The 17,957-nt window shown below is 31.6% G+C and overlaps 1 protein-coding gene and 1 long non-coding RNA gene across 2 annotated transcripts; one reads left to right on the top strand and one right to left on the bottom strand.

Moving 5' to 3' along the window:
* Positions 1-985: 985 nt before the first annotated feature.
* On the top strand, positions 986-4,743 carry LOC103489606 (polyol transporter 5). The gene is made up of 3 exons (XM_008448827.3): positions 986-1,265; positions 1,372-1,718; positions 3,514-4,743. The coding sequence occupies exons 1-3, from the start codon at positions 1,148-1,150 to the stop codon at positions 4,597-4,599; spliced, it is 1,551 nt and encodes a 516-aa protein (XP_008447049.1). The 5' UTR covers positions 986-1,147; the 3' UTR covers positions 4,600-4,743.
* Positions 4,744-10,296: 5,553 nt separating this feature from the next.
* On the bottom strand, positions 10,297-12,421 carry LOC127148140 (uncharacterized). Its single transcript, XR_007818864.1, has 2 exons — positions 11,987-12,421; positions 10,297-10,509 (listed from the first exon to the last, which is right to left on the bottom strand). It is a non-coding gene; the product is annotated as an uncharacterized LOC127148140 (long non-coding RNA).
* Positions 12,422-17,957: the final 5,536 nt, after the last annotated feature.

The raw sequence follows: 17,957 nt of genomic DNA, 5'->3' as shown, positions 1-17,957 counted from the left end.
AAGTTTTCGATGTAGACTTAGTATCATTCACATGTTGCTAAAATTTGATTTACAAACTCAACTCACTTGTTTTAAATTTTAAATGATGTAAACTCAAATCTAACTCAATTATACCATTATGTAAATGTCATGGTAATAAGAATATTAAAATAAACCTAAATGACTATCACAATAAACAAAATTTATATTTTGTAAAATTCTAATGGGTTTTGTCTATTGCAAAATAGTGAAAAGAGAAATAAAAACAATACATTTGAAAATAAAAACAACAAAATTTAAAAATATATAAAAGTGCATATTGCAGAATTTAAAAATATATATACATATTGAAAATGAAAAATTATTTTAAACGATAAAACTGTTAAAAGTATTGAAAATAATAATAATAGTGTGATTTGATTTCAAAATCATAAAGTTAGAGATGTGTTATTGCTATGCTTATTTACCAACCAAATCTACATTTTGTTCTACTTTACATTGAATAAAATGAAAACGAAGCAGAAGAAACTATAATATGATACTTCAAGTATGGGAACAAAAAAACAGGAATATAGTTATCAAACGTATCTGTTTCTTAAAAATGAAAAACAAGAATAAGAAAAAGAGAACGGAACGTTCTCAATAAGGTCTAAAAAGAATAACTTTTCTAAAAATTTGTTCTTGTTTTTTAAAACTCGGCAAGAACTCAACTCTTATAAAATAAGAAAGGCAAACCATTATAAGTAAATGATAAAAAAAAAAAATGTAATTTTCAAAAATAAAAAACGAAAATAAAATGATTAGAAAAATAGTTATTAAACCGTTATTTAAAAAATAGTTTTTAAATTTTGGTTTTTTATTTATTTATAAATCTGGCGTAGAATTCATATATTATTTATCACTAAAGTAAGTTTTAACTTAACAAAGTTTCAAAATTGAATCGTCCTTGTTCCTATTGTAGCGTATTAAAAGAATTCAAACGTTTTGCATTAAAAGAATTCAAACAAGGTTAAAACATGACCAATAATTGAATTCCATTGTCATCTATTTTTCTCCATATAATAGAATGTGACATTAAAACAATAATTTTCATCCTCTTCCCCTTCCCCTTCTCCTTCTCCTTCCTCTCACACCGTCTCTTCATTATTTGTCTCAATCTCCCAAAACCATGACTTACAACAGAGATGAAGAAGCTCCTCCACCAACTCCAAAAAAACCCAAAAGAAACAAATACGCTTTCATGTGTGCAATTTTAGCTTCCATGGCCTCCATTTTACTCGGCTACGGTAACATCCCCATTTTCCAATCCCCCCTTTTCTTTTTTCATTCTTTCACTCTGTTTTCCTTTTTTTTTTTTTTTTTTTTTTTTTGAGTTTGTTCAATTCTATATAGATGTTGGAGTAATGAGTGGAGCTGCAATTTACATCAAAAAAGATTTTGAAATCACCGATGTTCAGGAGGAAGTTATGATCGGCGTCATCAATCTATATGCTCTTATAGGCGCCGCCGCTGCTGGAAGAACCTCCGACTGGATTGGGCGTCGTTATACTATGGTGCTCGCTGGTGTTATCTTTTTCCTCGGAGCTGTTCTGATGGGGTTCGCTACCAACTATGGGTTCCTAATGTTTGGCCGTTTTGTGGCTGGCATCGGCGTTGGATATGCCCTCATGATCTCCCCTGTGTACACGGCCGAGGTCTCTCCGGCCTCCTCTCGCGGCTTTCTCACCTCATTTCCTGAGGTTGGTTCTCAGTGTCTTTGCGGATTTTGAGAGAGATTTTACTTCTTTCTTTTTTCAATTTTATTTTTTTAATAATTAAATTTATAAAAACTAACATCCAAATCAATCCATTTATTTATAAATATAACAAAATTCATTCCCTTTTCTATTCAATTTTTACCAAAACTAAACATTACGATTTGTAGGCTATCTATAGAAATCGAGTCTCTATATCTTTTTTAATTTCTTACCCAAGTCTACATATTCCACAAGTATAGAAGTTGAATTTTTGTTAAATTACGAACAGACTTTTTTAAATATTGGTAAAATGTAAACCACCAAACAATTCGAGGGTGGGATGAATATTCATATGTTTAATATTTAAAAGTTTAAAAAAAAAAACCATACCCTAAGTTCCGTTTGATAATCATTTTGTTTCTTCAATTTCTTTTTTGGTTATATGTACATTCTATTTATGGTTTAAAAAATCAAACCAAAATTTACAAACAAAAAGAAAAATAAAAAAATTGATTTTGTTTTTAAAATTAACTAAGAATTCAGTCATTGTATTTAAAAAATAAATAAATCATGGTAAGACATGAGAAAGAAATATACTTAATTTTAAAAAAATTAAACTGATTATCAAACTTGATCGACAATGATTACCAAACTTCATCTTAACAAATAGGGTTTAAAAAGGTTGTTATGATGTTTAACCATGTTTAACAGAAATGGGGAGAATCCCAATATAAATTTTAGGGAAAATAACCTTTTGAACAAATTTCATTGAGTTCTTAGGATATGTAAAGTGACACTTTTAATTTAAAGTTTGATTTGAATTTTTAATTTTAAAAATGAAAATGTTACGATTCTTTTTTATTATTATTATTATTTTTAATTTTTGGATTTTTGAGGTATAAATTTCAATATTTATATTTTTAACTATGATTTTCTTTTGTGACACTCATTTTCTTTGTCTGTAGTGTTAATGTCATTATTATTTTTTGTCTTTTCTGTTAATGTCTTTAGTGTTAATGTCATACTAAAACATAACTAAAAAAGAATTATAACTAATTAAGCTTCATTAATTATTTCCTTGTAACTATTAAATTTACTTTAATTAACATCTTATTTCATATATAATCATCTTAAAATTAAAAGACATCAGCATAACGTAAAATTGAGTATTTACTTTGCGTGGTAAGGTGTGTGTGGGGAGTTTAGGGGTGAAACACCTGTGAATTGGGTAATTAGGTAGGGGAGTTTTTTCTAGGGCGAGGAGTTGGGTCTTGCAGGGGTCTCGAGAGATTGGTGGGTTGTGGATGGCAATTCAAAAACTAAACACCTCATGATGCATGGCAATTCAAAAACGTATTTATTGGGCTAAGGGAAGCATTCGACCAGTGTATTTATTTTTGTTCTCTGATTTTTCCGACTTAGCATTGTTCGGTTGTTGTTTTTGGAAATGTTCCGTTCGGTGGTTGTAGCATGCACGACAGTCGACAGGTCTTCTTAGTCCGTTCCTTTGTTTGTCTGTTAGAAAAACGAAGGTTAGAAAGATAAATCTAAAACCCAAATTAAAAACAAAACTTAAATATCTAAATCAAAAGTAAAATTGTAACATTAATTAATTATATCGGAAAGTATGAAGACTAAAATTAAACTATCAACACATTTTCAAACTTAAATAGCAAAACAAAAACTAGGGTTAAAAATAATATATATGTAATCTTGAGTAAAAGTAATAAAGTCATGCAAAGGAGTGATTCATTAGTTAACCATTTCTAATAATCAATCTTCTTCCCATTCTTCTCAGGTATTCATAAATTTCGGAGTAATGTTGGGATACATTTCAAATTTCGCCTTCTCAAAACTTCCACTTCATCTGGGCTGGCGATTTATGCTCGGAATCGGCGTATTCCCTTCAATATTCCTGGCCGTCGTGGTTTTAGTGATGCCAGAATCCCCACGTTGGCTTGTCATGCAAGGCCAAGTCGGAAAAGCTAAAAAAGTACTCGACAAAACCTCCGATTCCATCCAAGAATCTCAACAAAGACTCGCCGACATCAAATCCGCCGCCAAAATCCCCCTCGATTCCACCGCCGACATCGTTCCCATCCCAAAACAGACCACCCACGGGAAAGGCGTTTGGAAAGACCTCTTCCTCCACCCAACCCCCTCCGTCCGCCACGTCTTAATCGCAGCCGTCGGACTCCATTTCTTCCAACAAGCCTCCGGCATCGACTCCGTCGTTCTCTACAGCCCAAGAATCTTCGAAAATGCCGGAATCAAATCAGATTCGGAAAAACTACTGGCGACGGTGGCCGTTGGATTCTCAAAAACCGTCTTCATCCTAGTAGCGACTTTCCTGCTGGACCGAGTGGGACGGCGGCCGTTGCTCCTCACAAGTGTAGCCGGGAAGATGGTATCGCTTGTGACGTTGGGATTCGGGTTAACGGTAATTCAACAAAATGAGGAGGTGAAGCTGAGGTGGGCGGTTGGGTTGTGTATTGCAATGGTGTTGTGTGACGTGGCGTTTTTTTCTATTGGAATGGGACCCATCGCGTGGGTTTATAGTTCGGAGATATTTCCTTTGAAGCTACGGGCTCAGGGGGCGAGTGTGGGAGTGATTGTGAACAGAGTTACGAGTGGGGTTATCACGATGACGTTTTTGTCCCTCACCAAGGCTATTACTATCGGTGGAGCCTTTTTCCTTTATGCTGGAATTGCTGCCATTTCTTGGCTGTTTTTCTACGTTGTTTTTCCCGAGACCCAAGGGAAGACCTTGGAAGACATGGAGGGGCTTTTTGGTAGTTTGCTATGGAAGTTTTCTAAAGACGGGAAAATTGACAAAAACGACGTCGGAGTTACTCGTCAGCTTCAACTACATACAAATGCCTAAATTATTTTACTAATATAAAATAAAAATATCCAACAGAAATGTAATTGGAAAAACTATTCAACACTCTGTTTAGTACATAAATCTTTAAAAAAAGAAAAGTTTGAAAACAAGGAATTAATTAAATGAAGCTTCAGTTGCTTTTCATTTTTGTTTTATGTTTAATATTTTATAATTATTGCTTTGTAATATTATATAATTTAGTAGAACAATTGAAATGTTAGGCCTTGCAAGAATTTAAGTCTTGTGGATTATTAGAACTTACTATTCCCACGAGATTTCTAGAAAAATTTTGATTCATCCAGCTTGAACTTTTTATTGATTTTAATATAGTGTAGTGTGACTACAATCTCTAATATTTAATTGTTTGATGTTTTCTCTTCCATTAGTAAAGTAAAATTTAGAACTTTTGACTCCTTAATTTTAAAATACCATTTTCAAAAAGAGGTCAAAAAATATATTTACTTTTAGTTTTGAATAGAAATTGTTAAAGCTATGCTTAAAAAATACATCGAACTTTCGATATTTCCAAAATACCCTTCACTTAACAAAATTAAAAAAAAAAATGCTTCTACCAAACAAAAACCGTCAATTCTTTAAGATAAAAAAGACTTTAAAAAATAATTAAAAAATATTTCCATCATTTGTTAACATGGTGATCACTTTGCTTAAAGTTTTTTTTAGTTCGATGAGAACGAACTTTAAAACAAATTATATAGAAATCTTTTTTCTTTTTCACGTAGATACTCTCATGTTTTTTTTTTTTCATTTCTTCCATTCTTAATTCATATCAAATTTTCAAACAATCAATATAAAAACCAAAATTTTAGGTTAAATATAAATCACACAAAATTTTACAAAATTTCAAAATCAAAATTTCCTCTTGAAACATATATCAAGACAATAAATAGTATTTGACTAAATTTAACTATTAATGTACAATTTTTGTTAAAATATTTAAATCATAAAATCATTTAGTGTTTTATATTTATTATTTTTTTTTATTATTATAATTCATAAACGTGCATTTTTACTTATTTATTTATTCTACAAAAATAACTGTCAAATACCAAAAAAAAAAAAAAAAAGAAAGAGAAGTTGAGTATTGAAGAAGGGAGGGGAGAAAGGGATGGAAAACAAAGTGGGAAGACATTATCAATGATTTTTGTTCATATAATAGCAAGAGTATTTCTTTATTAAAACTCTTTAACCATGAAACTAAAGACACCCATAGTTCTTTTATTGGATAATTATTTTAAATGATAAAATTGTTAGAATCTTTACAAATATAGTAAAATATTATAATATATCAACAATAAATATTAATATTTATCTATTAGGGTGTGTTTCAGGGAGGGAAAGAGTTATAGGAGAAAAGGATTATGATAATCCTAATGTTATGATAATATGTGTTTGGGAGAAGAATTATTATTGGTAATGTTATTGTAATATGTATTTGGGAGAAGGAATATGAAAGATAGTGTTATGATAGTATGTGTTCGAGGGAGAGATTATTATAGTAGTGTCATAATAATATGTGTTTGGGGAAATATTATTCTTGTAGTATTATTATAATATGTGTTTGGGAGAAGAATTATTATTGTAGTATTATTATAACATGTGTTTGGAGGAAGAGTTATGAGTGTAGTATTATCATAATACTTGTTTGGGGCAAAAATTACGTTAATTGGATTTATAATATTTTTTTAGTAAGAAATATTAATATAAGAATTAAAAAATATATAATTTATTTTTTTTTGTAAATTATCAATATTCATTTATGTAATTAGAATAACCCAAAATATTTTTTATATACGTTTTGAAATATTTTTTAACAAAATATTTGTTTTCGATCTAAATCATTATCATGAGTCCCATTTAATAATTTTTTTTCTCTTATGTTCTGTCGTGCAAAATTAACACGTAAATATGTAATTCTATTATCGCATTTAAACAAATTATTTCCATGTGTACGCAATTGAGAAATATTCTTTTAGTAGAACTTAAAAAAAAAAGTACATTTATACGATAGTACAACAATATGATACCATTACATAGGAAAGCGAAATGAAAATACAGACCATAAAGCTTGAACACAAAGAAAAGTTCGTGAGGTAATAAGACAAAACACGTAATAAGAAGAACATATAGTCGAAGTCAGAAAAGCAACTAATACAAATACAACAAACAAACTGGTCATCAATTTTCTTCAAGAATGATGCTGCAGTACAAGTATATCACATTGTCGAAAACGTCAAGGAAAGCTTTCATGTCGTCCACGTTACGAATTAGTATATGCATTAAGCGACACCTATCCATCAATCTTAGCTCAGGGATGGTCTCCAACTATCGGAAGACCTCTTGGCGTGTTTGGCTTGCGTCTTGACGTTGTAGAACAGGTCATTCAGCAATGCGGTTAAGTTGTTCATTTCCGTACTCAATCGCAGTGCGAATTACTTCCCCACTATCTGTGGCCTGTCCTCGACGTTTCCGCTTAGACCCGCTCAAAACGTACCTACCCTCACTTACTCGAGTGGTTCTTGTTCCCATCAATTCATCAAGTGACGTGTTCAATCCCTGATTGTACATTATCTAGAAGTCTATATCCGGCACAACGTCAACGACAAATGCCTTGTGCCCAGTAGGATCGTTTGACCCAACGTCTACAAAAGTCTCGGCCTGGGCTCCCATCGCATGATCTTTACCAAACACATACTACAGTTCATCATAGTGGGGAAATGACTTATTAAAGAGGCTCTTGGCCATCGGATGACTTTGTACAAGTGCAATAATAAATGGTTAGTCTTTTTTTAAAATATACTACAGTAATTGTTGAAATGACTAGTAATCCACCTTGACCCAATCGTCGAATACTTCTTTCTCTACGACGATGCACTTTTGTTCATCATTCCACCCAAACCACTGCAGGTTGGGCAACGCATCTCCGCTTGTGCATGGAACATTCTTTTCAACAATTTTATTCGGCTATCGATCATTGAAGCATAGACATTACAACCTGGGATCTTGAAGGCCATCATTCTCGCCAATTGATTTAGGTACCAGGGCAAAAGGTCCCATTGTCGGACCTCCATCCACCAGCATTTACTAACTCGACGAGGCCTGCCTCTTCCTCTTTCGTCCAACTGTGTTTAGGTAGTCTCAATGTGCTTGTCATTCTAGAAATCAAACGCAAACATATTAGTGTCCTTAATTTCCCAACGATTAGAACACAAATACATTGTACATTCAACTCCTACTGAAAAACTGTTTGTCATTAATTTACTTGCGTAATCAATACATTCAAAACAAATATATTCCAAAAACTATGACAAAATAAGACCTAGTGCAATCGCTACTTAAGTATGAAAATGAATGTTGCACATTCAATTGTTCTACTGGTTATACAACTCCCAGTCACTAAACATTTCTTTTGCAAGCTCGTCCCTCCATTGAGTCCACTCATTGGACGTCTCTATGTAATGTATGTCATCGCCGGCAGTAGTCGCGTGGGTGGAATCAACTTCATCTATGTCATCTTCTATATCAAAGTTTGTCATCTTTCTATTGATAAGGTTGTGAAGCAGACAACAAGCGAGTATTGTGCGACATTGGACTTCTATAGGGTAGTATGACTTTTCCCGCACTATTGCCTATCGACTCTTCAAGACACTGAATGCTCTTTCAATTACATTACGCGCAGACGAATGATTCATATTGAAGAATTATTTTGACATTGAAGGTGCATTTAGTGCCACACCATTCCTGCAAGTGGTAGCGTTGGCCTATTTAGTGTGCCAAAAAACCCTCTACAATTGGGTACCCGACATCAACTAGGTAGTAATAGTCTGTGATCACATTGCACGATTAAAATACCGCAGCTGTTAATTGCTAAATTGCATTTATACATACAATACCGTAGGTAGTTACTCTTAGGCACCTTCAGAACATTAGGTCTTGAAATGGCATCACGAAGGATGCGTGAGTCCGCAACTGATCCTTCCCAACCGGCAAGTACGTAAACGAAATCTCCTTGCGTGTCACACACATCAAGGACATTTGTGACCACCTTCCCCTTGCGTGTTCAATAACTAGGCCGCTCACTTTCTGGAATGTTTACTTTGATATACGTGTCATCTAATGCATCAAGAAAATTCTACAATGCATAACTGATGATTACTAAGAAGATCTTAAGTCGAATGGTTGGAAGTACGTAGTTTGAGATAGAGATGAACCTCAAACCACCTCCATCTTTGGTCTGTGCAATTGCTCGATACTGGTTGTGGTTTTCTCAGGAGCTCGTCATGTAGTTAAATTACTGCCAACAACACCATGTTGAAATCACGGGAAATTGTCTCATCCAACCGTATGCATTCCCGTTGAATGACACAATTTTTCACATTGTGTGCGAGTAGGTGGAGGAACATTGCGACCATCTCCTCAACATCAACGACTTTCGTCGATGTTAGATCAGTAATGGTCCTAAGTAGAAGGCACAAAATGCTGAAACATCTTCGGTCTATTTTCGTACTTTACCGACACACTAGGTCTGATGCATGAATCATGCGAAAATAGGTTAACTGTCTAATCCTATGCCTAATGTCCTGCGGGATGTGGGGTATTCTCTTTCTGTGGTTATGTAACAAATCCAACATCAGTAGTAACTGACGTTGAGATGTTATGAACGCATTGAGCAGAAACGCAAACTTGTGTTCATCAATTATAAATTAAAGATCGACATTCTATTGGAAAAGAACCTTAACAACACGTTAAAAACGACTAAGGCTAACCTAATCACATACTATGAATTTGGGTTGCGTTTAGAGATTTAGGAAATATGTTGAAATGTAGTTTTAAATTGAAAATATATTCAAAGCCTCATCGCAACTATTTGATTAAAAAAGATAAAAAATTCCTATGTTTTCCAAATGTCCACAGTTTTTTTAAAAACGAATTAGTTTTTTTTTAGAAAGTGTAATATATTTTGAGATGCATTTTATACCGTACTTTTACGAAAAACAGTAGTAGATGTAGTATGTTTGTACATATTGTTTTTCCTATAATTGTAGTCAAAATTGAGAGAATTTTTTTTTTATTAATAGTTTTAAGTAAATGCGAATGCACTCAACTTATGAGAAATTAAAAAGAGTTATGGATTTGACTTGGTAGAAAATAAATAAATGTAGGAAGTAAATCAAATTTCAAGGAATAAACTTGCAAAATAATTTAAGCGTTTGATCTAAGTTTAAGAAAATCCATAATTTTAAAATAGGTTCAAATTTTATCAAAATGAATTTCAAATGAGTGCGAGTTACAATAATTCTCTAAAACGACTACATTGAAATTTCTATGTGTATGTTGTATTATATTTACATTATTGAAATTCGTCATACGTAAGATACATGAACATGTAGATCAAGTGTGATTTATTTATTGGAAAAAAAATAATGACACCATAGGATGTTGGAGAAATACAATGGTATATATATATATATATATATATATATATATATATATATATATATTTCCTTAATAACTTTTTAAAATCACTATAATACGACATGAACATAAAAAAAAAGTATATTTATGTATATATTTTTAAAAATCTAAACACAACAACTTGTAAACAAGAATTTTTTTGATCAATAATAACGAAGTAAACATAGTGGTAGATGGTCGCAAATTTTATGGCAATATGCAAAGTGAACAATGAATCAAACAATGTTTGCATAATATTACAAAATGAAGGCAGTAAGCAAATGTCTCTTACATGAGAGAACAAATCGTTAAAAACTATGAACAAAATAAAGGGAATTATTACAGCATTCCATTAACAAAATGTGAGTAGATGGAACTTCAAAAAGTACATAGTTATAACTGCAGTACCTCGTAAATGAAGTGTTAAACTGCTACAACCTGAATTAAGAAACCAAAGATTACAAAACATATCTAATACGAAACCAAAGATTACAAAACATATCTAAGCTGATCGTTATAGATTACATAATGGGAAAATAAAAAAAAGCTGTGAGAAAATACCTTAACTAAAATTTGCCCTTACAAATCCATACAACGGTATAATAAAATACAGAAGCATTAGTAAATAATGTAAGGGAAAGGAAGTAGCCTCAGAGTGAAGAAATTCACACAAAGTCATTCAAGAAGAAAGAAATTGCGGTAGAATTTTATATGCTAGACATAATGACATCATAAGTAAATGTAAAGCTAGCAATGACAAGAAGCGTGTGTATACAGTTTTTTTCCGACAGTTTTCGTGCTTTAAAACTACAATAGAGGGATGAACCATAGGGACGACACTGACAGATAAAGAACTTAAAATAACAGTACCTAATAATTCAAGCTAACATTATAATGAAGCATGGTAAACATACTCAACACACTTAACAAAGGAAAAAAAAAAAAGACCCCAAACAAAGGCACAAAACAAAAAGGGAGATCCTAGAGAGGTTAATGTGTGCTAAACAATGAAAGCATATTTTTATTTAAACATACCAAAGAGGGAGAAAATAGTAAAAATATATAACACAGGGATGCAATGGAATGGGAACCAAATGCCATATGTATAGTTAAGAAAAAATGGTAATAAATAGGACATAAAACATTAAAGAACCAACAAGTATCCCAGAAAATAGGGGAATGACAATTGAATGTGACAATGAAAAATGATAGTCAAACTTGAAGACCTAAACTAAAGAATTTAGGAAGTTAGGTATACAAAACTATAGCAGCATAAGTGCACAGTACACAATAGGCATGATAATATTGGCATAAGCAGAGATGAGCAGTGGAATTGACAAAGTTGTGAAGAACCAACAAGCAGTAAGCAAATCAAATTGGAACAATAAGAAAAAAAGGCAGTGAAACCAATTGATTCGATCCCAAACCATACATTAGATTAGGACAACATAGATAATTTAGGGAGTGTTGAAACAGAAAGGAATTCATTGATGAAACATAGAACTTGTTGAAAACATAATACAAGACATTTCATCTATAAACAAGTATCAGACAATGAAAAAAGTAACAAAGAAAATATTAAAACCAATAGGCCCTAAACAAGATCGAAAGAAATGCGGATGGAAAAAAATTACAGTCACAACAATTAATACCAAAGCGGAAGGCATACATGTGGACAGGAAAAAAATTAAAGTGGTGGGGGGTGGGGTTCAAACATGAATGAGTTATATTGAAAGGAAAAAGCAAACAAAATTGAATACAATATAGAATGAAGCAAGAAACAAAGGAGTTAGGCAAAAAAAAAAAAAAGTATGCCAATAGACCGAAAACAACGAACAAGCAAAATTTTTTGATAATGTGAAAAATGAATCAGAGAGTGTCCACCAACAACGGACTCATCATGGACTACACAAACCTTCGATGTTAACTGACAACCCCTGCCGTGCTTTGCTGAGGCCCTACTCGTCTGCCATTCAACTTGGTGTAGCATCTGGCACTTAATGTGGCTTTGGGTCGAAACAAAAGTGACGCAAAGCCCAAATTAAAGCGGCAAGGCTATGTTGGAGCGACAAGGGTACATCGACGCACCGAATGTTATAGCAAAGCCATGAATGGAAAGATATGGAGGAAGGCGAGAAGTTTTAGAGGCAACACACATAAGTGGCAATCGATCATGAAACCAATCGGGGAGAGAAAGAGATTCGTTTCGAGAGGGAAACGAAAATAGAATGAAAATTGAGGAATAATACAAAGAAAAGAGAAGGAAAATTGGACAAATTACAGAAGAATAGGGGAGGATTACGACCGTATTTTACTAGAATTGAAGAAGGTTATATGAAGGGTTATAGAGGATGACGGTAAGGATATCAGAAGAGTTATGGAACCCCTAATCCCTGTTTATGCAAAACAGGCCCAAATGGGGATTGGGCTTTAGTCCCAATCCTAATCCCTCATTATCCTTACCCCAAACATAGCCTTAGTGTCTATCAATGTCTATCACTAATATTTTACTATATTTGAAAATTCATTTTTTTATAATTAAAAAGAAGATATTAAAAAATGTTGAGAAAATGAGGCACAACTGGAATACGAAAACCGAAAAAATATAATATTAAAATAATATTAAAATAATATATATATAAATAAAAAAATTTAAAATTAAGAAAATAATTAGGAAAATTAAAATTTCAAATTTCTCCACTTTCTCTCACTTATTTGGATTTCTCTCTACTATTGGTGTGTCTTACAACTAAAGGGATGAAAACCCTTGCACAACAGAAGAATTACATAACCATTACCCAATTTTAATTGGAACCTAAAAATACTAGCACATTGGCGAAGAGAAGAGAATGTTGAGAGAAAAGTTTCTTTCAGAAAGAATTGGAGTGTCTACAAAATCACAAAGCTATATTTCTGTTTTGTTACGTAGAAATTTTCCTTTTCTTCTGACAAAAGAAGTGGGAAGTTGAGAGAAAAATTGGGAACGTGGGAAACCCACGATCCCTATTAATTTAATAAATAAATATTAAATAAATATTAATATTAAGATAATTAATTAATTAAATAAATAATTAAGTCAATAATTAATTAATCATATTTAATTAATATTTCATTTAAATCATATTTAATTAATATTTCATTTAAATCATATTTAATTGAATATCTCTCACATAACTATAGTTTTAATTTAATCAATTTAATTAAATCAAATTTAAATTAAACTAAACTATTAATTAATTCTCTAATTAATTAATTGTTAAATTAAATATATTATATTTAATTTAATCCAAATTTGAATCATATTCAAATATAAATTTCTCTCATAACCTATAGTTTTAATGTGTATGATATAAACATTAAATTTTAATCTATAGTTTTAATATGAATCTCATTCACATTAAATTAATATTTGAACTCATTCAAATATTTTATTCTCTCATAAATATATTTTGAATCATATCCAAAATTAAATTTATATAATAAAGTTTAATTAAAATATAAACTTTATATTATAATGTATCATCATACATTCTATTAATTTCCAAAGTAGATTTGAACATTTCAAATTACAACTAATACAATTAAATCTCATTACTCTTTACGAGCTAGGAAGGAGACTAATATAATTGACTTATAGATCAGAAGCTACAACGATATGAGATTAATTGGTTAAACTCATTAACCACATTAATCAATATTTATTAAGTGTGTGTACACTTCATTAAAGACTCGCAGCCGAACTCTTCTCACTGTAGATATATTTATGTGTCCACAGATATAGACCAGTACCAATAAGTTACTCTTTCACAAGTGTTCGTAGCACCAGTAGGTCAAATTACCGTTTTACTCTTAGGTCAAAGTACTGTGATGTCATCCTTCTCTTCAAGATCATGAGTATAGAAAAGCTTCGGTGAGGTGTGCTTTGTTTTATCACCTTTAATATAATCTCATTTTTATTTGAGTTATACATGTTGTATTGTGTTTGTATAGTATTGTTGAAAGGAGTTTACTAAACCACATGATTCCTGAATGTATTGAGTTATCGATCATAACCATAAACATTCTCGGCTAGCCTCATGAATTGCAAGAATTTTGGCATGATTTAAAGAAGTGTCTGTTATGGTTTGCTTCACTAATCGATAGGATATAGTAGTTCCTCCATATGTGAATAAATGACATGTTCAAGATTTAGCTTTGTGTGGATCAGATAAATATACATAATTTGCAAAACCAACTAGGTTAAAATTTGATTTATTTGAATAAAATAATCCCTTATCAATTGATCCTCGGAGATAACGAAGTATATGTTTAATTCCATTCCTATGCCTTTTTGTTGGAGAGGAACTGTATCTAGGTAATAAATTTCTTGAAAATGCAATATCTGATCTTGTATTATTAGAATAATACATAAGACCAATTGCACTAAGAAATGGTATTTCTAGACCAAGGAGTTCTTCATTATTATCTCGAGGTCAAAATATATCTTTCTTCACACATAGTAAATGAACTTGCATTGAAATGTTCAATGGATGTGCTTTAATCCATATAAAATCATTTCAAAACTTTTTTTGTATAAGTTTACTAATAAACAAATATCCAATTTGCTAGATATTCAATTTGTAAACCAAGGAAAAATTTTATTTTTCCGAGATCTTTTATCTAGAATTCTTTCTTAATATATTATATTGCCTTTGAAAGCTCTTTAGGAGTTCCAATTATATTTAAATCATCAACATATACAGTTATAATAGCAAATCTTAACTGTGATTTCTTTATAAAAACTCATGGACATATTGGATTACTTTGACATCCTTCTTACAACAAATATTCACTCAGGCAATTGTACCACATTTGTCCTGATTGTTTCAATGCATATAATGATCTCTATAACTTTATTAAATATAGTTCTTGGAAACTTGATTTATATATTTTAGGTATCTTAAATGCTTCTGGGACTTTCATGTAAATATCATTATCAAGAGATCCATCTAAATATGTTATGATTACATCCATAAGATGCATGTCCAAATTTTCATACACAGTTAGGCCAATTAAAAATCTTAATGTGATTGCATTCATCATTGGAGAATATGTCTCCTCATAATCAATACCAGGTCTTTGTGAAAAACTTTATGTACAACTAATTTTGCTTTATATCTTATGATCTCATTACTTTTGCTTCTTTTTCTCACAAATACTCATTTATATCCCATAGGTTTGACACCTTCTGGTGTTTGGACTATTGGTCAAAAAACTTGACATTCGGAAAGTGAATTTAATTCTGCCTCAATTGCTTCTTTCCACAAAAACCAACCTTTTCTCTATAGACATTCTTCAACAGATTTTGGTTCAAAATCCTCATTTTTGGATATAATATTTGGTAGAAAAACGAAACATGCATAGTGGAAGGACAGATCGAGAATTACTCTAAATGCATCTAAACTAATTTAGAAGTTAACATGCTTAAAAAGCCCTAATTAAAACAAATTAGGGTTAAGAAAAATACTTACCTTTGAAGCTTTTCCCAACTTCTCGAAATCTCCTCACAATCACGAATCGGGACCATCGCTAGTGTTGACATGCTATTCTTTGGACTTAAAACCAAGTTATGGGACCCGTTAAGTTAAAAAAAATAAAGAGTGAGGAAGATAGAATTAAGAGAAAGGAAACCAACAATTGGTTATGTGAGAAAGGTGAGAAATATTTTGAATAAATTCTAAAATTTTCCAAAAGTCTAAAAAATTATTTTCAAAACATATTTTATATAAGATTTACATACAAAATTCATGAAAAAAGTTTACAAAATATCAACATCTCATTTTCTATTTCATCTTAGTGGACTTGTTGTTTACATCACATGTAAACCCTTGTCCCAATAAGTGTTGGTGGGATTATCCAACAAAATGTTGGATTTTCCCACTAACTTTAGTCCAAGGGCAATATGGTCCTTTGACAAACTAAGTCAAAGTCAAAATTTGACTTTATACCATTTTATCCGTCTTAACTAATTCCAACCTCTCGAGCATGAATTCGCATTCGTTTTTTTGAAATTCAAATCACATTTGAATATAAAGCCGGTCAAAGTTTGACTTTTCAAAGTAAAAATGTTAACTTTTTTACTTTTCACAACTTTGTCCATTTCCATCAATTCCGAGCTTCCAAATATGAATCCATGTTCATATTTTTAATATTTAAATCATATTTAAATATAAAGCTCTATAACAAACGGCTATATCACATATATTCATCGATTTTTCTGTCTCTACCTAGCTAATTCAAACAATTCAAATTATTCCAATATATTGTTCTAAGTTAATTCCCTTTGAGCTAGCAAGGGAACCTAATGGACCTATAGATCATGGGCTCCAACTATTTGAGATTAATTGGCTAAACCCTTTTAGATCGAGTTAATCAACATTCGTTGATTAACGGGTTATTCCACTAAGGTCCCGTAGTTGCACTCCCCTCACTATAAATATATTTGTGTTCATCTGATATAACCATGATCTGTTAATCCGTCACAGGCTGTTCGTAACCTCATCTGGGTCAAAATACCATTTTACCTCGAGACTAAATCTTGTTTCTTAAGTTCCACTGATTTACTGTTGAACAATTGGTTTAAGGTCCAATCTATAAACCGAATTCCTCTTGACTTAATGAGAGGGCGGGATCCCTTGCTCAAGACTTGGATTCAGTCATTAGGGGAACAATCTATCTACTAACCTTAAAACGGGTAGGAGTGAATTTCGTCTTGCATTCTATGTTCCTAACCATTCACTCGATCTTACCCCTAAAATAGGAGACTTATTGGGTCAGCATCGTTGAGCTGCCCTCACCTATGCAGATCTAAGGATAATACCATTTGAATAGAAATTCATAGTTAGCTTAGGATTAAGATTAAGTTAATTAGGTTATCATAATCGAAATAGTCAGTTTATATAGTCAACGGTGTTATAACTTAAAAGTGACTATTTTATGGTTTCAGTCTTATGCAAACTCTTCACATAGGATGCCCCAACTCCTATGTTCTACATGAACGATTCAGGATCACATCATTTGTATCAACTACAGAGCGGGTCGTATCCATAGTGTTCTCGAAATAACGCGCCCAATCTTATTCATACACTATAGACCGTTTGGGCTATAAACTCAAACTTAATCCCATGTTTATGTCTCTATATAAAGTTCAAGTATACATTAGATAGCCACGAGACCTTAGATAATTGGACTTAAGATTATAATATTCTATTTTCACTAATAAGTCTTTAATAACCACTTTATTGAATTGAATATAATTTTAACTACAAACTACCAGTTTTATGACATAAATTCTAACAATATCATTAGTTCGGTTCCATCTTTTTATTGTCATGACATAGTTTATTGAGATCTCATTATTATCCTTAGTTGTTTTATCTTCTTCAACATTTTTGTCAGAAGTCAAAATTTGGATTTCTTCTGGAACATCCACATCTTTAATCGAGTTATTAATGTGATTCCTTTTTCGAGGATTTTTATCTTTGGAACCAACTGGTCTAACACGCATCTGGTGCGATTCAGATTCATTAATGACAACATGATATGTAGGGATATCAATCTTTGATGGGACATTTGCAGCTGCTATATGTGACTTAGTTACTTTCTTTGCATCTACAAATGTATTTGGTAACTGATTTGCTATAGTTTGCAAATGAATTATTTTATGAACTTCATGTTCACATTGATTTATACGAGGATCTAAATGAGAGATAATAATGATACATTCCATGTAATTTGTTTTTCCAATTTATTTATTGTATAATCAGAAAACTGTGCTCTTAACTTAATTATTTGAGTAAGTAATTTTGTAAATGCAAGATTTCAACTTGATAATAAGCACACATGTG

This window comes from Cucumis melo, chromosome 1, assembly GCF_025177605.1.
Source record: "Cucumis melo cultivar AY chromosome 1, USDA_Cmelo_AY_1.0, whole genome shotgun sequence".
Lineage (NCBI taxonomy): Eukaryota > Viridiplantae > Streptophyta > Magnoliopsida > Cucurbitales > Cucurbitaceae > Cucumis > Cucumis melo.
This window is presented reverse-complemented; position numbering and strand designations above follow the sequence as displayed.

What these genes read in the sequence shown, in the direction of transcription:
- LOC103489606 (XM_008448827.3), top strand. Translation starts at nt 1,148, where the DNA reads ATGACTTACAACAGAGATGAAGAAGCTCCTCCACCAACTCCAAAAAAA. An exon ending in CTCCATTTTACTCGGCTACG is followed by an intron (nt 1,266 to 1,371) that starts GTAACATCCCCA and finishes AATTCTATATAG; the next exon opens with ATGTTGGAGTAATGAGTGGA. An exon ending in TTCTCACCTCATTTCCTGAG is followed by an intron (nt 1,719 to 3,513) that starts GTTGGTTCTCAG and finishes CATTCTTCTCAG; the next exon opens with GTATTCATAAATTTCGGAGT.